This window comes from Cherax quadricarinatus, chromosome 58 (genome assembly GCF_038502225.1).
Source record: "Cherax quadricarinatus isolate ZL_2023a chromosome 58, ASM3850222v1, whole genome shotgun sequence".
Classification (NCBI taxonomy): Eukaryota; Metazoa; Arthropoda; class Malacostraca; order Decapoda; family Parastacidae; genus Cherax; species Cherax quadricarinatus.
Window position 1 is genome coordinate 13,359,296 of NC_091349.1, and position 26,362 is coordinate 13,385,657.

General features: G+C 42.1%; 1 protein-coding gene across 1 annotated transcript; it reads right to left on the reverse strand.

The window, feature by feature from the left end:
• Positions 1–9,133: 9,133 nt before the first annotated feature.
• LOC128697982 (uncharacterized) lies at positions 9,134–25,375 on the reverse strand. The gene is made up of 6 exons (XM_070097453.1): positions 25,106–25,375; positions 22,577–22,788; positions 19,856–20,056; positions 19,280–19,426; positions 16,694–16,843; positions 9,134–9,810 (listed from the first exon to the last, which is right to left on the reverse strand). The coding sequence occupies exons 1-6, from the start codon at positions 25,161–25,163 to the stop codon at positions 9,586–9,588; spliced, it is 993 nt and encodes a 330-aa protein (XP_069953554.1). The 5' UTR covers positions 25,164–25,375; the 3' UTR covers positions 9,134–9,585.
• Positions 25,376–26,362: the final 987 nt, after the last annotated feature.

Below are 26,362 nucleotides of genomic sequence, written 5' to 3' on the forward strand. Positions count from 1 at the left end.
TGCCAAGGAGAGGAGTTGGAAATGAATGGTTGTCCAGGGCAATTGGTGTCAATTGCTGGCTGGACAAATACTGTAAGGAAAATGCAGTAACATTCATTGACAACTGGGACCTCTTCTATGGCAGAAATGACATGTATGCCAGGGATGGGGTTCACTTATCTAGGTCTGGGGTGGTAGCACTGGCAACTGCAGTGGAGGGAGCAGTTAGGACTTTAAACTAGGAATAGTTAGTGGTATGGGTTTTGGCAGGAAAACAGTGAAGTCCCAGTGTAGTAATATTACGAGTTCTAGGGAAACTACTAATAAGCAGAACGAGGTAGATATTGAAAAGCCAGGGACTTTGGGTGATAAGGACAGTAATAGGTTTAGTAGAAAAACAGAAATGAGCAGGAAGGGTAAAGAGAAAGGAGAGTCTTTCAATGTTTATTATGCTAATTGCCGTAGTGCTAGGAATAAGATGGACGAGTTGAGATTAGTTGCTAGTGCAGGTAACATTGATGTATTTGCCTTAACTGAGACGTGGTTTAATTCAAAAAGTCGGGACATGCCTGCGGAATGTCATATTCAGGGTTTTAAATTGTTCCAAGTAGATAGAAGTATCGGGAAGGGGGGTGGGGTGGCATTGTATGTCCGAGATCGCTTGAACTGTTGCATAAAAACGGGTATTAAGTCTGAAGTAACACATACAGAGTCTATTTGGATAGAATTTTCAGAGGGGCATGAAAAATTGATTTTAGGAATGATATACCGTCCCCCAAACTTAGATAGGGACCAAGGGAGACTACTATGGGAGGAAATTGTTAAGGCCACAAGGCACGATAATGTAGTAATTCTAGGAGACTTTAAATTTAGTCATATTGATTGGAATTTCTTGACTGGGAATTTAGAATCATACGACTTCTTAGAAGTAGTTCAGGATTGTTTTTTGAAGCAGTTTGTGACAGAACCTACAAGGGGAAATAACCTGCTTGACTTAGTTATGGCAAACAATGAATCCCTTGTTAATAATTTAGAAATTTCAGAAGAACTGGGTGCTAGCGACCACAAATCAATTACATTTAGCATTGAATGGAAGTACGATAGTAGCGATAACTCAGTAACAGTCCCAGATTTTCGCTTAGCAGATTACGATGGGCTTAGAGAACACTTATCATCTGTTGACTGGGGTAACGAAGTGAGCTATCAATATGACAGTTTTCTGAACACTATACATGCTGCTCAAAGAACGTTTATCCCATATAAAGAAATTAGATCAAATAGAAATGACCCAAAATGGATGAATAATAGGCTCAAATATCTACTAGGGCATAAGAAAGGAATTTATAGGCGTATCAAAAGAGGTGAGGGTCATCTTATGAATCAGTATATAGACATTAAGAGGGACATTAAAAAGGGGATAAGAAAAGCTAAAAGGGACTATGAAATTAAAGTTGCTAGGGATTCTAAAACTAACCCAAAAAGTTTTTTCCAGGTCTATAGAACAAAAGTTAGAGATAAGATAGGTCCCCTTAAAAATAACTATGGGCACCTTACTGACAAAGAGAATGAAATGTGCTCGATTTTTAATAATTATTTTCTCTCAGTTTTTACACAGGAAGACACTAACAATATTCCAGTAATTAATTTTTATAGTGGGCTAGAAGAAGATAAATTATGTAACATCACAGTCACTAGTGAAATGGTTGTGAAGCAGATAGACAGACTGAAGCAAAATAAGTCGCCGGGTCCTGATGAGGTTTTTTCAAGGGTTCTTAAGGAATGCAAAATGGAACTCTGTGAACCATTAACTAATATTTTTAATTTATTTCTTCAAACAGGTGTAGTGTCTGATATGTGGAAGATGGCTAATGTAATTCCCATTTTTAAAACAGGGGACAAGTCGTTACCGTCAATTACCGCCCAATAAGCCTGACCTCAATTGTAGGCAAATTACTAGAGTCAATTATAGCTGAGATTATAAGAAGCCATCTCGATAAGCATAGCTTGATTAATGATACTCAGCATGGATTCACAAGAGGCCGGTCTTGTCTAACTAATTTATTAACTTTCTTCAGTAAAGTTTTTGAGGCTGTTGACCACGATAAAGAATTTGATATTATTTACTTAGATTTTAGTAAGGCTTTTGATAGAGTTCCGCACCATAGACTGTTAAAGAAAGTGGCAGCTCATGGCATTGGGGGAAAAGTGCTCTCGTGGATCGAGTCATGGCTCACTGACAGGAAGCAGAGAGTGTCCATAAATGGCGTTAAATCCGAGTGGGGATCTGTAACAAGTGGCGTTCCACAGGGATCAGTCTTGGGCCCGTTGTTGTTTATAATATATATCAATGATCTTGATGAGGGAATTACTAGTGATATGAGCAAATTCGCCGATGACACAAAGATAGGTAGGATAATTGATTCAAACGTAGATGTTATGGAACTTCAGGAGGATTTAAACAAACTCTATTCTTGGTCAGAAAAGTGGCAGATGCAGTTCAATGTAGATAAATGCAAGGTTCTGAAGCTTGGGAGTGCCCATAACCCTAGTACTTATAAGTTAAATGATGTAGAACTTAGCCATACAGATTGCGAAAAGGACTTGGGGGTTATGGTGAGCAGCAACCTTAAACCAAGACAGCAATGCCTAAGCGTACGTAATAAGGCAAATAGATTACTGGGATTTATATCAAGAAGTGTAAGCAACAGAAGTCCAGAGGTCATACTGCAGCTTTATACATCATTAGTAAGGCCTCACCTAGATTATGCAGCTCAGTTCTGGTCTCCATATTACAGAATGGACATAAATTCGTTAGAAAACATTCAGCGTAGGATGACTAAATTAATACATAGCATTAGAAATCTTCCTTATGAAGAAAGATTGAAGACTCTTAAGTTACATTCACTTGTTAGACGAAGAATGAGGGGAGACCTGATCGAAGTGTATAAGTGGAAAATAGGTATTAATAAAGGGGATATTAATAAGGTCTTGAGGATGTCTCTCCAAGAGAGAACCCGCAGTAATGGATTTAAATTAGATAAGTTTAGATTTAGAAAGGACATAGGAAAGTATTGGTTTAGAAATAGGGTAGTTGATGAATGGAACAGTCTACCTAGTTGGGTTATTGAGGCTGGGACTTTGGGTAGTTTCAAATTTAGGTTGGATAAGTACATGAGTGGGAGGGGTTGGATTTGAGTGGGACTTTCACATCAGAGCTTATTTCTTGGGTGGCATTGAAAATTGGGTTGGGCAAATGTTTTGTTAGTGGGATGAATTGTAAAGGACCTGCCTAGTATGGGCCAACAGGCCTCCTGCAGCGTTCCTCCTTTCTTATGTTCTTATGGAATATGACAGTGAAACGTAGTTTTTCTTCTCATTGTCTGGTTTATGGAGGTTTAAAGTATATTGGCTACAATAGTGTCACTGAGGCTGCACGTAACCTGTCCACCACTAGACAACAATACTTTAATAGTAAAATAACAGTTAAAGTATACTTGCGATGTATATACGCTGAAAGAAATACACATCTCAGTGTATATATTATGTTTTCATTTTGTAAGTATTATAAGGAAAAGAGCAGCAGCACACTTCTGGTGTACCCACCTCTGTTTAAAAATAAAATATTCTTGCCTCATTTACACCTCTCTCTCTCTCTCTCTCTCTCTCTCTCTCTCTCTCTCTCTCTCTCTCTCTCTCTCTCTCTCTCTCTCTCTCTCTCCTATTCCTCCTCTTGCTTCCTACCTTTCTTTTCCCTGCCTTCCCTGCTCTTCCCTCTCCCAGTACAACGATACAACATTCTCCACGATTTGATATTTTTCAAGTCACTGGAAGCATTCTATAAGGAGTACACACACACACATACACACACACACACACACTCTTCAATGGATCAGAGAATACCTGACAGGGAGGCAACAACGAGTCATGGTGCGTGATGAGGTATCACAGTGGGCACCTATGACGAGCGGGGTCCCACAGGGGTCGGTCTTAGGACCAGTGCTATTTTTGGTATATGTGAATGACATGATGGAAGGGATAGACTCAGAGGTGTCCCTGTTCGCAGATGATGTGAAGTTAATGAGAATTAAATCAGATGAGGATCAGGCAGACCTTCAAAGAGACCTGGACAGGCTGGATACGTGGTCCAGCAACTGGCTTCTCGAATTCAACCCTGCCAAATGCAAAGTCATGAAGATTGGAGAAGGGCAAAGAAGACCACAGACGGAGTATAGGCTAGGTGGCCAACGACGGCAAACCTCGCTCAAGGAGAAAGATCTTGGTGTGATTATAACACCGAACACGTCTCCGGAAACACACATCAACCAGATAACTGCTGCAGCATATGGGCGCCTGGCAAACCTGAGATTAGCATTTCGATACCTAAGTACCTGTACACCGTGTATATCAGGCCCATACTGGAGTATGCAGCACCAGTTTGGAACGCGCACCGGGTCAAGCACGTTAAGAAATTAGAGAAAGTGCCAAGGTTTCCGACAAGGTTAGTTTCAGAGCTAAGGGGAATGTCCTATGAAGAAAAGTTGAGGGAAATCGGCCTGACGACACTGGAGGAGAGGAGGGATAGGGGAAACATGATAACGACATACAAAATACTGCGTGGAATAGACAAGGTGGACAGAGACAAGATGTTTCAGAGAGGAGACAGAAACAAGGGGTCACTTTTGGAAGCTGAAGACTCAGATGAACCACAGGGATGTTAGGAAGCATTTCTTCAGTCACAGAGTGGTCAGGAAGTGGAACAGTCTGGCGAGCGATGTAGTGGAGGCAGGTACCATACATAGCTTTAAGACGAGGTATGATAAAACTCATGGAGCAGGGAGAGAGAGGACCTAGTAGCGTTCAGTGAAGAGGCGGGGCCAGGAGCTGAGTATCGACCCCTGCAACTACAATTAGGTGAGTACACAGGATGTTCCTGAGATGAAACAAAGACACAAGGGGTCACAATTGGAAGTTGAAGACTCAGATGAGCCAAAGGGATGTTTGGGAAGTATTTTTTTCAGTCATAGAGTTGTCAAGAAGTGGAATAGTCTGGAAAGTGACGCAGTGGAGGCAGGAACCATACATAGTTTTAAGAAGAGGTTTGAGAAACCTCATGGAGCAGGGAGAGAAAGAGGATCTAGTGGCGACCAGTAAAGAAGCGGGTCCAAGAGCTATGAATCGACCCCTGCAACCACACACACACACACACACACACATATTCAACAATATTCAATACATCTATCGAAACAGGGAGATTGCCTGAGGCATGGAAGACAGCAAATGTAGTCCCAATCTTTAAAAAAGGAGACAGACATGAAGCATTAAACTACAGACCAGTGTCACTGACATGTATAGTATGCAAAATCATGGAGAAGATTATCAGGAGAAGAGTGGTGGAACACCTAGAAAGGAATGATCTCATCAACAGCAGCCAGCATGGTTTCAGGGACGGGAAATCCTGTGTCACAAACCTACTGGAGTTCTATGACATGGTGACAGCAGTAAGACAAGAGAGAGAGGGGTGGGTGGATTGCATTTTCTTGGACTGCAAGAAGGCGTTTGACACAGTTCCACACAAGAGATTGGTGCAAAAACTGGAGGACCAAGCAGGGATAACAGGGAAGGCACTACAATGGATCAGGGAATACTTGTCAGGAAGACAGCAGCGAGTCATGGTACGTGGCGAGGTGTCAGAGTGGGCACCTGTGACCAGCGGGGTCCCGCAGGGGTCAGTCCTAGGACCAGTGCTGTTTCTGGTATTTGTGAACGACATGACGGAAGGAATAGACTCTGAGGTGTCCCTGTTTGCAGATGACGTGAAGTTGATGAGAAGAATACACTCGATCGAAGACCAGGCAGAACTACAAAGGGATCTGGACAGGCTGCAGACCTGGTCCAGCAATTGGCTCCTGGAGTTCAATCCCACCAAGTGCAAAGTCATGAAGATTGGGGAAGGGCAAAGAAGGCCGCAGACGGAGTACAGTCTAGGGGGTCAGAGACTACAAACCTCACTCAAGGAAAAAGATCTTGGGGTGAGTATAACACCAGGCACATCTCCTGAAGCGCACATCAACCAAATAACTGCTGCAGCATATGGGCGCCTAGCAAACCTCAGAACAGCATTCCGACATCTTAATAAGGAATCGTTCAGGACCCTGTACACCGTATACGTTAGGCCCATACTGGAGTATGCGGCACCAGTTTGGAACCCACACCTAGCCAAGCACGTAAAGACACTAGAGAAAGTGCAAAGGTTTGCAACAAGACTAGTCCCAGAGCTAAGAGGTATGTCCTACGAGGAGAGGTTAAGGGAAATCAACCTGACGACACTGGAGGACAGGAGAGATAGGGGGGACATGATAACGACATACAAAATACTGAGAGGAATTGACAAGGTGGACAGAGACAGGATGTTCCAGAGATTGGACACAGTAACAAGGGGACACAGTTGGAAGCTGAAGACACAGATGAATCACAGGGATGTTAGGAAGTATTTCTTCAGCCACAGAGTAGTCAGTAAGTGGAATAGTTTGGGAAGCGATGTAGTGGAGGCAGGATCCATACATAGCTTTAAGCAGAGGTATGATAAAGCTCACGGCTCAGGGAGAGTGACCTAGTAGCGATCAGTGAAGAGGCGGGGCCAGGAGCTCGGACTCGACCCCCGCAACCTCAACTAGGTGAGTACAACTAGGTGAGTACACACACACACACACGGTGTGACACCCAGCCAACAGCTCCACAATGCAGATCGCTGCTAGCTACGGGGACCTCAATAAAACGGTCCCAGTATGGACTATCGGAAGCCAATATGTTCGATACAAACCATTGACTTAATTCTTTCACCCGTTCCTCGATTTATGATCCCCTCCCCCTCCCCCCCCCCTTCCCGGTTGACCTAGAACTGGCCAGAGTAGTAAAGTGTCGTGACCTGCAGTGATAAGGACGAGGAGTGACCTACCATGGCTAACTTTATGACCTGTGTTAACAAGGTCTTTGGTGGTGACCTTCAGTGAATGGTTACGATACTGGAGGTCAATAACTGGTCCACCTGTAATGACTGGTTGTAACTGGCTGTAATTGCTGTAACAACTGGTTGGAACTGGCTTTAATGATTGGTAATAACTACAAATATTATCTGGTAACTGTTTTTAACTGATTGGAATTGTTATAGTAACTGGCTGAAACTGGATGCAGTAACCAACTTAACTGGCTGTGATCACTGGTTGTAACTGGCTGTAATACCTGGTAACTGCCACCAAAAACTGCTGTAACTGTGGTAACACCTGGTTGTTACTGAAACAACTTGTTGTAACTGTTGTAATAATTGGTTGTAACTGTTGTAATAATTGTTTATAATTGTAATAATTAGTTGTAACTGTTGTAATAATTGGTCGTAATTGTAACAATGGGTTATAATAACTGGTTATAACTGTTGCAATAAATGGTTGTAACTGTTGTTAGTACATTTATATCTGTAAGTACATTTATAATGCCTTACTGTTAAGGCATACCTGGAGAGGGTTCCGGGGGTCAACGCCCCCGCGGCCCGGTCTGCGACCAGGCCTCACGGTTGATCAAGGCCTGATCAGCCAGGCTGTTATTGCTGGCCGCATGAAAAGCTTTATAGGTGCTCTGTCAACAGAAGACTTCCTGTGAATTAGTAACCCTGGGTTAGCATCCCTGGGTTATCCTGGGTTAGTATACTCTTAGGGATAAAAACCCAGGATAGGTACTAGGCACCTTTTTAATGCTGGTGATAGAGACAGCAGGTACCTATTTACTACTGGGTGACAGAGGTAGCAGGTACCTATTTGCTGCTGAGTAACAGGGGCAGTAGGTTGTCACGTTTAACGTTCATTAATCTTTCCCTGCCTATTAATATGACAATAATTAGTTTTTAATGTAAACTATCTCAGTTTACCATTAAAAAATCACCCAAGCGAAATAGAAAATGGGACATTAATTCAAACATTAATTAATAAATAAAGCAATTAATTAATAATTTCTTATTTAGAGTGTTGCCAGAACCTAATTTTATCAATGCCGTTATTTCTGTATTCATTACTAGGGAATACCTAAAAATGACATCTTGCAGGGGATACTTACTCAAAATGACATCTGTTCAGGGGATATTTACCCAAAATAACATCTGTTCAGGAGATATTTACCCAAAATGACATCTGTTCAGGAGATATTTACCCAAAATGACATCTGTTCAGGGGATACTTACTCAAAATGACATCAGGGGATATTTACCCAAAATGACATTTGTTCAGAGGATACTCACCCAAAAAGACGTCTGTACAGGGAATACTTTCCCAAAAAGACATGTTCAGGAATACTTGCCCAAAACGACGTTCTAGCAAAACAGGGGATACTTGCCTTAAAATTAATTTGTGTAGGGGATACAGACGTCCATTTCGAGGATACTTACCCAATAACATCCATTTATGGGATATTTACCCCCCTAAAAAAATCCATTGCATTGAGATTTGTAAGATACCCTTCTGGGGATACTTGCCCAAAAGGACATCCATTCAAGGACTACTACCTAGAAAGGTCGTGTATTCAGGGGATACTCGCATAAAGTCCTCCGTTCAGGGAATACTGACTTAAAAAGTACACCGTACAGGAGATAATGTCTTAATAATGTTCTCTGACTTAAAGTGCTTCAGAGGCCGAGCTTCTCCCTACGAGCCCCGTGAGGACGGGGACTGTGGCTAGGCCTGGGGACACTTGGTCCCAAAGATGAAGAGGTACTTGTACCTCCTCCCATGGGAGACTTAGGTCCCCGACACTCCCCAGATAGGGAGCCAAGGCCGGGTCACCACTACTTGGAAAAGACCCGGGCCGGGAGAATACCGGCGAATAAAAAAAAAATCATATATTTCGATCTAGGTTTTAGACCTTCAGAAGACTACAAAAAATGGGGCTTGGTTTGAATTTATCAACTGCAGCCAACAGTAACAGCTTGGTTGATCAGGCCTTAATCCACCATGAGGTCTGGTCACAGACCGGGCCGTGGGGGCGTTGATCCCCCGGAACCCTCTCCAGGTAATTCCAAGTATTATTGGTATGTGTTAGTGTCAGAACTATGTCTAGAATCAATTTCGTAATATTAAACAACATTATCAAGAGGATAAGCAACACATGACAATACAATAAATAAAACTTTTATTATTTTCTGAAGTATCTTTGTTTACAAAAGGGGTAAAAATATCCCATTTTCTATGTTTTTTCTATAATACACCCATTTTCTTCCTCTTGAATTAACTTGGTAAGTTTATCTGATGATTTCGCTTCCTACTAACTTATAATATTAGAGAGAACAGACCTGATAATTGTCTCAATCTTTCAGCTTACTTTCAGTGTTTTTATATTACTTATTGACCTTAACTGGTGATTACCAACTCAGGAAAGGGTGAAGCATTGTTATGCAAATTTTTAATATGCCAATTATTTAACTCTGACCATAATTTGCATGACAGTCTAATTTAATTTTGTGACAGTTGTCATTAAATGAAATATTCCAATTTTCTTAATCTAAGAACTTGCATCATTCTAGTGTAACTTTATTTTTCCAAGAGTGCGATTTGTTTAGATACCGGCTTAAAAATTTTCAGTTTTGGTCGGGGTGGTGTGGCTGGTGTCGTTGGTGTGGCTGGTGTCGTTGGTGTGGCTGGTGTCGTTGGTGTGGCTGGGTTCCACCTTGATCACAGCATTACTCTGGTGGATGAAGATGTGGTCACCCAAGTTAGAGGCGACATGTTCATACCCTCGCTCCTTCATGTACCCCGTCAGGTCATCTGAGGTTATGTGTTCGATAGCCAACACCTGTAACAAGGTCAGAGGTCATCAGCACAGTTGTTTAAGAAAGGATCATTTGTATTACGATGTGTTTTTTTTTTGTTTTATGCTGATTGGTTTAATGGGTTTAAAGGCCTAACAAATAAACGAGGCTGCTTGTCGTCTGTATACCTTCAAGGACCATAACATTGTATCAATCGCATCTGCTAGAAAAATGACAGGATGGATAATGAGAACCTTCAAAACTAGGGATGCCAAGCCCATGATGACACTCTTCAGGTCGCTTATTCTATCTAGGCTGGAATATTGCTGCACACTAACAGCACCTTTCAAGGCAGGTGAAATTGCTGACCTAGAAAATGTACAGAGAACCTTCACGGCGCGCATAACTGAGGTAAAACACCTCGATTACTGGGAGCGCTTAAAGTTCCTGAACCTGTACTTCCTGGAACGCAGGCGGGAGGGATACATAATTATATACACCTGGAAAATCCTAGAGGGACTAGTACCAAACTTGTACACGAAAATCACTCCCTACGAAAGCAAAAGACTCGGCAAACGATGCAACATCCCCCCCAATGAAAAGCAGGGGTGTCACTAGCACGTTAAGAGACAATACAGTAAGTGTCAGGGGCCCAAGACTGTTCAGCTGTCTCCCAGCATACATAAGGGGGATTACCAATAGACCCCTGGCTGTCTTCAAGCAGGCACTGGACAAGCACCTAAAGTCGGTACCTGACCAACCGGGCTGTGGTTCATACGTTGGATTGCGTGCAGCCAACAGTAACAGCCTGGTTGATCAGGCCCTGATTCACCATGAGGCCTAGTCACAGACCGGGCCGCGGGGGCGTTGACCAGTGGAACTCTCTCCAGGTAAACTCCAGGTATACCAACAAAATATTTTAATCTCTAATAGTTTACATAGATTCGCTGCCTGACCACGGTAGAGTGCGGTTGTGCTCTGCACCCCTCTGCTGTTTGTAGGCGAGCTTCCTTGTCAGTTACCTGGCTGCAGCGGTGTGAAGTGGTGCTGTCACGCCTCTGTTAACAACATAGGTGCACTGTGATTGTCAAGATGGCGGTTAGTCTGAGACGCCGAATAAATACTGTAGGCATTGAGCTACTTAAAGGAACGATAACGCCTTTTCTGCGCAAGTCTTATTGCCAAAGATCATCCGGGAGACATATGGCATACAAGATAGTGACTTGCATGGTGTAGCATTAAACGGAGGCCAAAGAATTTTCGTCAAACTGCTATCAGCTACGGTTTATGAATCGTTAGTCACCAGGTTTCAGGACGTAAGTCTTAGCGTCACACCAGCTGTCAGTGTAAGAATATAAGTGTGTTAGGTGATGAGGAGGGGTTGGAGGGGTTTTCAGTCCTATGGAGGGAGCTTAGTGTGGAAGAACAGGGAGTGGATGGCATTGTGACATGGTGGGATAGTGTTGCAAAGGAAAGGATTAGAAAGTTTTATGTGAGAGAAGGAAAACGTATTAATAATTTAAAATATGGACTGGCTAACTATTTAGAGGATAAGTTAAGAGGTTGCTATGGGCGGGGGGTGGGCGGGAATAATTTTCCTGTGGATGAAATAGCTGAAATAAAGGGGAGGTTGAGGGTGTTGCAAAATGAAAGGTTTCAAGCTGTAAGGGTGCAGGCAGGGGTGGAAGAAGTGCTTTGGGCGACAAGCCGTCGGCGTGTGTTTTGCGGCATCAAAAGCAAAGGCAGGCGGTGACAGCTATCCCATGTTTAGAGGTAACGGAGATGGTTGGGAATTATAGAGCAGGGCAGGAGATACGAACCACGAAGGGGATGTGTGCGTATGCGGAGGCTTGGTACGAGAAGTACTGGATCAGTGGGGAGGGAGGGTGACGTGGCGTTGGACAAGGTGTGTACGTATGTGACGTGTAATTTAGGAAATAGTGATAGAAAGGCTTTAGGTGGGCCTATTACGGCAGAGGAAATAGAGAATGCGTTAAGGGGAATGAGGAAGGGGAAAGTACCGGGTATTGACGGTCTCCCGGTAGAATTTTATTTACAACATTGGACGTTAATAAGGGGATTTATAGTTAGGTTATTTAATCGTATGAAGGAGAAGGGTAAGTTGGGGAGAAGCAGGTAACAGCAGTTGTAGTGTTGGTCCCGAAGGTCAAGGGGCAGCCCACCCTTCGGGAGTACCGAGCCATATCACTGATGTGCGCAGACTATAAGGTGTTTGCAAAAATTTTAGGTAATAGGTTCAAATGTGTGGTGGGAAGGGTCGTGTCAGAATCTCAGTTTGGGTTGCCGGGAAGGTCGATGATTGAAGGACATGGGATACTGAGAAGTTTTGTGGAAGCTAAGGGTGGGGGTGGAGGGGCGGCTTTGTTGGCTCTAGATTGGCAGGGAGCATATGATAGAGTGGAAAGGGGAGTTTTGCAGGTTATACTTAGGAGACAGGGTTTTGGGGAGGAAATAGTTGAGTGGGTAAATACGTTATACAAGGGGGCGAAAATGAGGATACAGATTAATGGGTGTATGGGGAGGGATACTGCAATGGGTAGAGGCCTTAGACAGGGATGCCCCATGTCCCAAATATTGTTTGCGTGTTTCCAGGACCCCTTTTATAGAATGGTTGACCGCAGCTTATGTACGCCATGTGAGGGAAGTGTGGGGGGTGGGAGGGCCTGGCCGGGTTTAATTGGATATGTTGACGACACCACTGCTCTCATTCGTGAAGGGATGTCAATGGGAGTGTTGGACGAGGTTGTGCAATTATTTGGAAGTGCCACGGATGCATACCCGTGGCAAGTAGGTAGGTGCGTTATCCCAGTTGAGGGTTTGTTCCCCATGTATGCGTGGAAGAGTATTTGGTTTAGATTTAGTAAAATGAAGTTAAACCCTCGGGCGCATGAGGTGATGTTTCGTTTTCTGCATGGGATCCTTCCGTCTGGTGAGATACTACGAAACAGACAGGCTGTAGAGGGTGGGGGGTGTGGTATCTGTGGAGGGGATGAGACAGCGTTCCATGTAGTTTACTTTTGTGAAGGGCTAGAGGAGGTTAGGTGCTGGTTAAGTAGGTTGGTACAGAGGGTGGGGGGCCGTGGGGTGTCGGTTTTGCGTGCTCTAAGTCTAGATATGGGTGGGTTAGACGAGGGCGTCATAAGAGCTTTAGATTATATCATGGTAGATTATATATATATGTCGTGGGTGATGAGGGGGAGAGGGGATAGTGAGGAGAGAAGGAAGGTTCTGGCGGTAACGTTCTATCGTACGATGTGTCGTAACAGAGATTTGTATGGGAGGAGGTGGGATCAGGTTTTCTCAGAGGGATATAGAATGCTAACGTTAGGGATTCTCGTAAATCTGTGATTGATAATGAGTGAGTGAAGGGGTTTTCATAGGTTTGAGGGAGTCAGGGGGTCACAGCGGGCTCGCCTCCTTTGGGAAGGGGGGGTCGTGAGAGTGTTGTGAATGTGGGTTTGGAATGGTTTCCTGGTTTTCATTGAGACTCTGGCAGCCAAGTGTGGATGTAGAGCTCAAGGTCTCGTTATGTTAGATATAACACTTTTCAGAATGTAGGTATAATATAGTAGATTTTTTTATGTATAATTTTGATGTGTATCAGTCTTGTATGACATGATTCTTGAGTAATAAGTTATTTGCGACAGGAAGTGTGTTTTAGTTTGTATTTATGTTACGTGCTGGGTTTTTGCATGATGAGATATACTTTATATACTGTTTTGCTTTGTGCATACAGTGCATCTGATTAATTTGATTTTGTGAAAGTTTTTGTGTGTACGTGTGTGTGTGTGTACTCACCTATTTGTGGTTGCAGGGGTCGAGTCATAGCTCCTGGCCCCGCCTCTTCACTGATTGTTACTAGGTCCTCTCTCTCCCTGCTCCATGAGCTTTATCATACCTCGCCTTAAAACTATGTATGGTTCCCGCCTCCACTACTACACTTTCTAGGCTATTCCACGGCTTGACTACTCTATGACTGAAGAAATACTTCCTAACATCCCTTTGATTCATCTGAGTCTTCAACTTCCAATTGTGACCTCTTGTGTCTGTGTCCCATCTCTGGAACATCCCGTCTTTGTCCACCTCGTCTATTCCGCGCAGTATTTTATATGTCGTTAACATGTCTCCCCTGACCCTCCTGGCCTCCAGTGTCATCAGGCCGATTTCCCTCAACCTTTCTTCGTAGGACAATCCCTGTAGCTCTGGGACTAGTCTTGTTGCAAACCTTTGCACTTTTCTAATTTCTTGACGTGCTTGACTAGGTGTGGATTCCAAACTGGTGCTGCATACTCCAGTATGGGCCTGACGTAAATGGTATACAGAGTCTTGAACGACTCCTTACTGAGGTATCGGAACGCTATCCGTAGGTTTGCCAGGCGCCCGTGTGCTGCAGCAGTTATCTGATTGATGTGCGCCTCAGGAGATATGCTCGGTGTTATACTCACCCCCAGATCTTTTTCCTTGAGTGAGGTTTGCAAACTTTGGCCATCGAAACTATATTGTGTCTGCGGTCTTCTTTGCCCTTCCCCAATCTTCATGACTTTGCATTTGGCGGGGTTAAACTCAAGGAGCCAGTTGCTGGACCAGGCTTGTAGCCTGTCCAGGTCTCTTTGTAGTCCTGCCTGATCCTCATCCGATTTGATTTTTTTTCCCTTCCGTTATGTCATTCACATATACCAAGAACAGCACAGGTCCAAGGACTGACCCCTGTGGAACCCTGCTTGTCACAGGCGCCCACTTTGACACCTCATCACGTACCATGACTCGTTGTTGCCTCCCTGTAAGGTATTCTCTTATCCATTGCAGCGCCTTTCCTGTTATGTGTGCCTGATGTGTGTGTGTGTGTGTGTGTGTGTGTGCGTGTGTGCGTGTGTGTGTGTGTGCGTGTGTGTGTGTGTGTGTGTGTGCGTGTGTGTGTGTGTGTGTGTGTGCGTGCGTGTGTGTGTGTGTGTGTGTGTGTGTGTGTGTGTGTGTGTGTGTGTGTGTGTGTGTGTGTGTGTGTGTGTGTGGGTGTGTGTATATATATATATATATCCCTTTCTATTGTATTGAGCCTTTGTCATGGGTCAGACGTTATGTAATACTTTATATATGTATGATTCGATTCTTTTTAAAGTTTATAATTATGGTCTGTACCCTGATACCGGTTTGGTGTTGATGCTAAGTTCTTGATGTTAAGTTTTAGTCTGTATGGTATACAGACATATCTAGACAGTTTAGTGACGTAGTCCTTTTGTGTCTGAGATTTTGTATATGGGTTTATTGTAACAGTATAGAGCTTCAGTTATTGTGTTCTAAGCTGTATTCTTTTTCTGTTTATTTGTATGTTGGTACATGTAAAGCTGTAGTGTTAGGGATACGTCTGTAGATGTTCTAGTAAGATTATGATGTTTTGGTTTTTTGATTAATGTGAAGGATGGGATTTAACTGATATAACTTCTTTGTATATTTTATGTTCAAGTGTATTGAGCCTTTGTCAGATGTCATGTTATATGTACAATTTATATATATGTAAGGTTTTGCATCAATGAATGTGTATATATGTCAATTCATGACCCTGTGACAGTTTTTTTTTTTTTAGTTATGTTCTTGCCGTAAGTTGTTGTTGTATGTTTGGCAGCAATATCTTGCCAGCATATAGGTGCAATCCGTTTGTCAGTTAATTTGATTGAGATCCATACTGTTTCTTTATTTTTATGTTAAACTGTATTGGTTTTAAATAAAATATAAAAAAAATAGTTTACATTAAACTCGAGTATATATAAATTAAGATCAATACATCTCTCCATGCTTATATACACTATTGCTCTCTGTGTATACACGTCAAGAGTGACATGAGACTATACCTTATACAGTGACATCTATAAGCGTTTATTGGGTTAATGCTTATCGACTACACTAAGGGTCGTTAAGTTGTATGTAGAGTGCTTACCACAAGTCAAGGATATACTAATACTCAAAATTAGGGCAGACATTGTTACAGCTTATGTATGGATATAAGAAAAATTAAGGGGGATATAAATAACGTGCTGAAAATATCTAAACAAGACAGGACTCGGAGAAATGGATTCAATCTGGACAAATTTATATTTAGAGCCTCAGACCTCTACAATACAATTGTCATCAAAGATTTGTTAAGTTATACCATGAATTAAGGAAAGATCCTGGACTTCACCTTACGAAACAGACAAAACAAATGTGATAGTAATTATGGACAAGGTAAATTATAGTGGAAAAATGAACATGATATTAGAAGACTGGGGAACTTACGAGCCTCTTAACCAACCATCACGTCAAGGCATCTCGTCTGGTCGGACAGCAGAACATTCCTTTCTTGCCTTTGAATCTCGGCGCACGAATAATTTATATATTGTCACACTTCTAAGCAAATTATCACAATAGCGCAGACTACAGCTGTTTTAGTTGAGTCATTCCATACCACATTGATGTATGGTTCAGTGAGACCAACATGTAGCCTAAATGAAATATAATTTTCTCTATTGTATTTCACACCGTTTCTTTATAAAATGAAGCTCATATTTTAATCAGATGGTCTGCAATTTGCCAAGATAATCATAACCATTATTTTTAAAGGGGTGGAGGAGTTAGCTAGTGGAAGGCCTCGGTCAGATAACCAAAAGCTCCAGCTGCGGGTCATCATGTGACTAAGACCCGCGTCAGGAAACATTTGTCCTGTTTCCTGACAAACATCACCAAACCATCTGCCAAATATTTTTTTGTTTTAAATAAGTTTCACCTACGTTTATTTACTTCCATATACATGACTAACTAAAGAACAATAAAATGTTACATTTTTGTTTGAATCAATTACGTGTGCAAAAGTGATATCATAACCCCCCTGTCCTCTGAGCCTGGTTGCACACCTGCACCACCAACACCACTTACCGTAAAAGAGACCTTGTCCCAGGGTATGGTGTCGAGTATGCCCATCTCTGCTTGTTCCACGTCAAGAGAGAGAAAATCAATGTGGGTCATGCCCATAGCCTTCATCACGGTGTATAGGGGAACACACTGCACCTCTGTTAGTTGACCTTCCTGCTGGGGGCAGCACATCAAAGGAAACAGAGATAAGTGGGTTGCATCTTCATGGAATACTTACCAATACCAAATGACGTTATCTTTAATTTTAAAGAGGAGAACAAGTAATACAGCGGAAGGCCTCGGTCATAAAAAGAACTCGTAATAAATCTGCAAAAATCAACCTGAACATAACGAAAACAATTGGACGCTATCCACGAGCGTCCAATTGACGCCTTAAACCACTTAGCTACAGGTTCCTCAAAATACTAGGTAGCCTGCTTGCAAACCATGTTTCTTCCTAGCGCCGGGCACACCAGTGAGCCTCTAGCATGGTCTCTAGCTGTTTCATTCTCCTGTACGTTGCTGGCTGCGAGATTTCTCTATAATTATTTTCGCTTATTTCTGCGAGGTGCATTGATATAGTATCGCTCGTGGGGCCATAGTATACAGGAGAATAAAACAGCAAGAAACCATGATTGAGGCTCACAGGTGTGCCTGGCGTTAGGAAGAAACATGGCTTGCAAGCATGCTACCTATTTGAGGCATCTGTAGCTGAATGATTTAAGGCGTCACGTAGGGAGCCAAGCAACACTCAGGGTTAGCGTCCAAACGTGGATTCGAATCCTGCTGGCTGCGATCTTTTTGTGTATATACAGAGGTCCAAGCAAAGCTCAGACCTCTACAACACAATTGTCCTCATAGATTTAAGTTATACCATGAATTAAGGAAAGATCCTAGACCTCACCTCACGAAACAAAGCAAATGCGATAGTAATTATAGACATGTTATTACAACATGTTATTAGGTATCCCCGAAGGGGATACCTAATATGCCTAAATGCCACCGGAAGAAATGGGATGGGGCTACAGGGAGACTTAGACAAGCTGCAGGGGTAATCAATAAAAAAAATGGCACAATAATATAAATTGGAAAAGAGGGGAGTTCAGATATGATTGGAAGGGGAGAACATATCAACATCGATGGAATTAGGGAATCTGTGAGTGAAAATCACTTCAAACCTGTTTCCGGAGAGCCACATGAACTGCCTGACTTCAGCGGCTCGGTATGCAACATATTTTAGCCTCATCTCTGAATACACAGCACCAGTGTGGAGCCACCATTTGATTAACAATGAGACATGCTCAAATGAGAAAGAACAGTTAAATTTTAGCTCCTACACCAGTTCTAAAACTGAAGTGTGTGCACTATGAGGCGAGATTAAATGAATCAAACCTGACCATTCTGGAAGCGAGGAAGACGAGGGAAAATATAAGTACAACTTACGAAAAACTCGGATAGGGACAGATTATGTGAAATGAAAGAATCAAAACCGAAAGGACACAGAATGAAGCCTGGTATACAAATCTCTCGCCTCACACACCGAGTGTCCGTGGTTCGATCCCCGGCCGGGTGGAAACATTGGGCGCGTTTCCTTACATTTTCTGTCATCGTTTACCTAACAAGAAAGTAGGTACACACACACACACACACACACACACACACACACACACACACACACACACACACACACACACAGTAAGGAATCATTCAAGACACTGTACACCGTGTATGTCAGGCCCATACTGGAGTATGCAGCACCTGTTTGGAACCCGCACTTGATAAAGCGCGTCAAGAAACTAGAGAAAGTACAAAGGTTTGCGACAAGGTTAGTTCCAGAGCTAAGGGGAATGTCCTATGAGGAAAGATTAAGGGAAATCGGCCTGACCACACGAGGACAGGAGGGTCAGGGGAGACATGATAACGACATATAAAATACTGCGTGGAATAGACAAGGTGGACAAAGACAGGATGTTCCAGGGAGGGGACACAGAAACAAGAGGCCACAATTGGAAGTTGAAGACACAAATGAGTCAGAGAGATAGTAGGAAGTATTTCTTCAGTCATAGAGTTGTAAGGCAGTGGAATAGCCTAGAAAATGACGTAGTGGAGGCAGGAACCATACACAGTTTTAAGACGAGGTTTGATAAAGCTCATGGAGCGGGGAGAGAGAGGGCCTAGTAGCAACCGGTGAAGAGGCGGGGCCAGGAGCTAGGACTCGACCCCTGCAACCACAAATAGGTGAGTACAAATAGGTGAGTACACACGCACATACACACACTGCAGAGTGATGTAGTGGAGGCAGAATCCATATATATCTTTAAGAAGAGATACGATAAGATTATGGAGCAGAGCTCCTCAAGGGAGGTTCCTTGATGCTGGTGAAGGGCTCTTGATCTAGCGAACTGGATCTGTGCTCCAGTTCCCTGAATTGAACCTGAATACCTTCCAACTCCCCCCTTCCCACGTGCGCTGTATAATGCTACGGGTTTAGTGCTCCCCATGATTATAATATATATAATCATGGAGCAGAGACCAGTGAATAGCCCGGGCCAGGAGCTGTGAATCGACCCATACAACCTCAAACAGGTGAGTACACATACACACACACACCTGGGTTGTATTGTCCTTAAACTGGAGTAGCCTTGAAGACCCAAGTGAGATGTGTTTCTCCAGAAGCACGTTGACTGCATCTCCCTCCGATGCTCCGTACAGATGATTGGCTCTTTCAGGGGAGTCTGATCCCATCATGAAACTCTCCTGTGGGATTGAGGTGGACGTTAATTATGCGATGCGGTGAGCCTCTTATTTGCAAGTCCATCGCCTCTCCTTCCTTCCTCTATCCCAAACATCAACATTAATGAGTTTCCAGTATCACATGCAGATGAAAGTTATGGTGTATGCATTCCACGGGTATCGTGGTATGCTTAATTAGCTTATGTACAAAGCTAAAAGTTAACGTACATACTATGAAGTTGTCCTACCCAACTGCAGGGTGCCGTACACATTTGGAAGCTATTGTACACACCTTGTTAGCCTACATAACTGGAAGCTAATGCAAACATCTGTAAAGCATCACATACACACATCTGTAAACCACCACATACACATGTAAATTATCACACACAGTTATAAACTACCAAATGCACCTTTCAATTACCACACACAGTTGTAAATCACCACACACACCTGGGAGGGGTATGGCTTGGTGTTGAGGCACACATTGAGTGCCCAACTCTTGCGTCTCTTAAGCAGCAACTGCTGGAAGAAGACAGGGTTGGCCTCCACCAGGATGCCCCGCCAATTAAATTCGTGTTCCAGGTACAGTGTGTTGGAAAGAAATTCTCCATCATACGCCCCAGCTTCCAGAAACCTGCGTGGCTGCATGATCTGAGAGAGACAGCGTTGAAATTATTGGCCACACCGACCGTCTCCCACCAAATCAGGGTTGCCCAGAAAAAGGAAACACATTAACCATCATTCATTTAATAACTGTCTCGCCAGACAAGAGAGGTTATCGTAATTCAAGTGAGCCTCCGAACTGCAACACTGCCATCCATCCTTCAGAATGCTGGCACTGTACTTTCCGCCTCCAGGACTCGAGTCCAGCTAACCGGTTTCCCTGTGTGGATTTTTTTTACATAATTTCCTAGACGTAGAACATATGATTGAATAATACAATAATTGTGTAATGAAATATGATGCTGTTTGGATCCTTCAACAAATTTTAAGTGAAGGGGGTGTGGAGCAGCCGGAGAGTGACGCGGACAGGGGATGTCATTTGTAAACTGAACACTGATTGTCGTGGGAAATTCTGCTAAAAATCTGGCGTCCTCCGAGCCATATTGGGGGTTTCGACCTGAATTTGTAATTAGGAACCCGTGTTAATGTCCCCTGCTGAATAACCAGGACAGGAAATTTGCAGGATCTCAAGAATTATGTGTGGATGGTGGAAGATAAGAGATGTGGAGAAATTTTCTCCAGGAGGGGGTTATCAGCCCCCTTCAGCCCCCTTTCAGCCTTGAGGGGCCCAGCCCTCTCAGAAGGGGCAAGCATCTTGTTTACTGCTGCAGCGAGTAATTGATAGCAGATGCAGTATGAGTATGGGACGTGGTCGCTTCGACCGACGCTCCTTGCAGTGTTGCAAAGTGTAGTTTAATAAAAGACAGTCCATCTCTTACCTTAGCAGGACAATTAAGGAAAATCCTGCTCCCACTTTATTACCATAGTAAAGATAGTGGACATTGTTGTCTATGCTTAAGACAGCAAGAATCAAACATTCTGCTTTGCTTCATCGAGGAAGTGGCAAGGAAGCAAAAGTACTATGTCAGCTTTTCCTTTGGGCAAGGGGCAGTAACGGCGTGGGGCATTGTGGCATCTTCAGATTACTTTTGACTACTGAGGGTGACACTGACGCCAGGATAACCAACAAAGAACGATCTGTGCGTTAGTGTGAACAAAGTGTCTCATAAAACACAATAAACACATAAGAGAAGTGTGATCAGCTTCTTTAGTGATAAGATTGTGAACAATAAAGACAAATCTTGTGGAACACAGTGTACCAGTGTGCGTATTCCTAGACTATGGAAGACGTGGACATCCAAGGACACTTCAGCTTCTATCAAGTCACCGATATCTGTCGAAGTAGTGAAGAACACCATAGCTCACGCTACAAGAGCAAGGTAGGTTACGAATTTCTTGTAGTACGGGGGACTGCGCAGTTCTTGAGTCGCAAGGAGTTTGTAATCAACCTATAGTCGGCAGTTAGGTGCGGACTTTTGAGTCCACACAAGTTTGTCAGCCATCAGTGAATGAAATATGCTGACATAACACCCCCTAGGGGTAATTTATAATCTTACAAATTATAACTCATTACAGCCCGTTGAGAGTTGATCATGACAACAATTCAAGACCTCGTCTGCAGGGGCGGCTGTGTAGACGATTTGCTGTCTTTTATCAGCTAAGTGTTCCCTATATTTAAATTTAAAATTAAGCTTAGCTGGTAATGCCATTTCTCAGCAAGAGACCATCACTCACAGGGAAGTACACCATTAGTCCTTGCATTTAGATCTCTAGCTGGCAAGTGTAGGGTCTAGGTATTAGGCAGGTGTTGTGGTGTGATCCATCTACAGTAATTAAATGGTAATTGTTAATACAATTAAATTTTGTGTGCCCAGCAAGCCATATCACATACAGTCCACAACTTCAATTTACCAGAGCAGCTGATTTTAAAAATATAATTTTTAATTTAATGTCAGGTCTAGCTTTTTGTGAGAGTGGTTGGGAGTGGGCATCGAGGAAGTTACAGTTCATTGACCTGCTGTGACTTAAGTCCCACTTTCCTCACCCATATTACTTGCAGGTAATAATTCAGGTAATGCCCTGTAAGCCTCCTGCTGGTGATTTGCTCACATAATAATAATAATAATAATAATAATAATAATAATAATAATAATAATAATAATATAATAATAATAATTTTCACACTGAATCTCATCAAAAATGTCACCTAAAAAATTATCTCCAGGACTTGAGTTCTGGCGGTGACAAGTACAGTGTCTGCACTCTGAAGGTGAGGTTGGGATAATTGCTATTTGGTGGGTTATCTGAACTGTCGTATCTGCACACCTCTGGCAAGACAATGATAGTGTGAATGATGAAAGTGATACTTTTTCGGGTCACCCTGCCTCAGTAGGAGACGGCTGATGCGTTGAATATACATATAAATATATATATATATATATATATATATATATATATATATATATATATATATATATATATATATATATATATATATATATATATATGCTGAAGTGTGGGAACACCCACCTATATAATTACCCAAACCACACTTGCAGCTACTATTATTACAGACTAACAACCACACACAACACAACACAAACCTACTTTGTCACCAAAAATATCCTCGAGCTTATCCAGAATAAACTCCTGTGAGGGGCTGTAGGTAGTAGCGTTGGCTTTCTCTTGATGGAGACCACTCATGAAGAAGGAGAGGTTATAGGGTAACCTAGAGGGAGGAACAACCATCCCTCGCACCCAGCGTAGGAGTTCTGGGTCGTCCTGAGCTGTAGGACCCTTCAGGGCCCTCTGCAGGTAGTCTGTAATGAAGGATGTCTAGGTGAAATTGAAACTGTTATTACAAGTGTTGGTTGGTTAGTTGGGTTTGAAGCCTATCGACTACACGAGGCTCATTAAAGTTACATGTAAACTGATCACCACCGGTCACAAATACTGAACGCTAACCCCTCAGGGAAGGTTCCTTGATGTTGGTGAGGGGCTCTTGATTTAGGGAATTGGATCTGTGCTCCAGTTCCCCGAATTAAGCCTGAATGCCTTCCACATTCCCCCCCCCCCCAGGCGCTGTATAATCCTACGGGTTTAGCGCTTCCCCTTGATTATAATAATAATAACTGAACGCTAAAACAGGGATTAAACTAAGTTTATACACACAGAGAAACACAAACCTCTTGGTTTATTATTATTATTGTTATTATTATTATTATTATTATCCTTGTATTTATTATTATTTACTAATAACTTGAAAGCTCTACTCCACGTAATAAAAAAGTTAAACAGTACGTAAGACTTTTTTCTGATGTAGCCACAAGTTTTTATGATATTATTAAATTATTGTAAAATGAGGTCATAGTATGCATTTGGAAACCTGGGTCTACGGTAGATTTAGAATTTTTAGAAGTATCGTTAATAAGCAAAGGCAAGCCTAGCAAACACATTACCTGAATACAACGCTATATTATTATTATTATTATTATAATCAAGGGGGAAGCGCTAAACCCGGAGGATTATACAGCGCCTGGGGGGGGGATGTGGAAGGCATTCAGGCTTAATTCGGGGAACTGGAGCACAGATCAAATTCCCTAAATCAAGAGCCCCTCACCAACATCAAGGAACCTTCCTTGAGGGGATACAACGCTATAGCGAAATTGTCACTAAGCCTCGCACCGAACGTCGCTGTTACGTACACTGAAGCCGAGTAAGTAGCTATAGTATATGTGCTTGTCACAAGCCCTAGCACAGTTAACGTCGCTATTAAGCTGAGTAGGCTGTTGTAGTATATGTATCTTGACGTATACGTCAATATATAGTCTAGAGCTTCACCCCATCAAAAGAGAAGGGGGATTATCATTCACTCTAAGTGATCCCAGAGGCGGAGATTAATTCAAGTTGATCAGACTTCCTTCCCTAGCGACGTCCTGATGGTTGGGTGCTTATAACCTTCAACTGCAATATATCCTTATAATAATAATCTTTATTTCTACAAGTACATGTACAACGTAAACAGGCCTAGGTGATATCAGTGACATACTACTACATAGAAAGGCCCTTATTATGCAGAGCTAACACCCAGGTACCTATTTTCTCATAGGTGAACAAAGGTGTCTTAAGGAAACACGTCCTAATGCTTCTACCCGTACCGGGGATCGAACCATGGACCTCAGTGTGTGAACTGAGTGCGCTAGCAATCAAGCTACGGGACGCCATTCCACCACAACGACTGTTCTGTACTCTGAGCTCGTTCTCCGTCCCATGGATAACACAGATCATAACACATGCATAACACAGAACATAACACATGCATAACACAGCATAACGCATGCATAACACAGCATAACACATTCATAACACACCATAACACGTGCATAACACAGTCCTTTGTATTTTGTTGTCTTACTGATCATTCTGAACTTTCCTGTTATGTTATTTTTCTAACTTTACTACTACAAATATTTACAAAGGATGGGCTCAGCAAGGAGAGTAGGATGTTACCTTACGCTTAAGATTATCTTCCAGACAACTGACAGTGTGAAGTCAATTCTAGCAAACGGTTTTGGGTGATTGGACACCTAGTTAGTAATCTCCAGTGTTGGAACAATGTTTTGAATTCACCCACCTGACTACTAATTGCATACAATACAATATTTCTTTCTTTAAGGTTACAATGTGTGTGATTTACATTTTACAAGATGTTACGTACAAAAGATGTATAATAAATCCAGGCAAAATGTGTTATTTGTGCAAAGGAACATAACTAGAAAAAATATATACCAATATACCAAACCCAAAATATGTTCATTGCTCAGGAGTACATGAGGCAAAGAAGAAATAGAGGAAAACTTAAAGAGAAACAATTATTTGTACAAGTGCCGTTTCCATTTAGGCTGTCTTCTACTCGGACTTATTGTCCCTTTCTTTCTTATACTGATTAGAGTAGGTGGTAGCAGCAATTAATTAAAAATAAAATAAGGCAATTAACCCTTTAATATTTTTTTTATTGGGATTCAGCTTGTGGGATTACTGCTATTGCTCCCCTAACTCCCCAAGCTGTGATCGCTAAGATATATTCACCCAACTCAACATTACAGTAGAAACAGTCATATATATATAATATCTTACAGTTGTGGCAGTTCTCGTCACTGATGGAGGGGAAGAAGAACATCAGATTGAAGAACATCACAAGTCCGGCAGTTCCAACCACGATTCCCGCCCTGTTCCTGCAGAAGGAAGTCAATTAGTGATTGTGCAAAAATCGCGAACGAGTGATAAAAGATGCAAAATAACCACAGGGGGTGTTGAATGATAGCCCTAGGCCTTTCGTGTTACACTCAACACATCATCAGGAGTTTGCAGTGTTGCAAAATCAGAGCAGGAAATCCAGAAAGGTTCGTTCAGGGAAATTGCTGTCTTCAGCATGAAGAGAGCTGGCTGTCTTAAAGAATGTGTTGGACAAGCACCTCAAGTCAGTTCCTGACCAGCCGGGTAGTGGCTCGTACGTCGGTTTACCTGCGGCCAGCAGTAACAGCCTGGTTGATCAGACCCTGATCCACCATGAGGCCTGGTTATGGACCTGGCCGCAGGGGCGTTGACCCCCGAAATTCCTTCCGGCTCTAATATATATATATATATATATATATATATATATATATATATATATATATGTCGTGCCGAATAGGCAGAACTTGCGATCTTGGCTTAAATAGCAACGCTCATCTTGCCATATAGGACAAGTGAAAATTTGTGTATGCAATAATTTCGCCAAAATCATTCTGAACCTAACAAAAAAATATATTTCATTGTGTTTGTTTAGTATTAAATTATTGTAAACAAATCTAAAATATATTTTGTTGGGTTAGGCTAAAATAAATTGCGCTTGTTATAATAAGGTTAGGTAAATTTTCTAAGTTACTTTTGGTGCAAAATTAAATTTTTTTACATCAACATTAATGAAAAAAAATATATCTTTAAACGTATAAGAGAAAAATTTAGAAAGGACTTAATTTTAAAAGAGTTCTTGCTAATTGACCAGTTTTACATATTCGGCACGACATATATATATATATATATATATATATATATATATATATATATATATATATATATATATATATATATATATATATATATATATATATATATATATATATTATATATATATATATCGTTGGAGCAAAACACAGCGATCTTCCATGCTCGTATTGACTCTGAATTTATTTTTGTCTAAATTACAACTTTCTCCTGTACCAACGGTTGCACCAACTCATCGGATACTTATAGATCCCAAAGCTCACATTATCCGGTTAGCCTCTAATTTTCAACCCTGGTGAACTATTACTAGGTGAAGATTCGTGGAACAATTGTCAAGTGTCCTCTGCT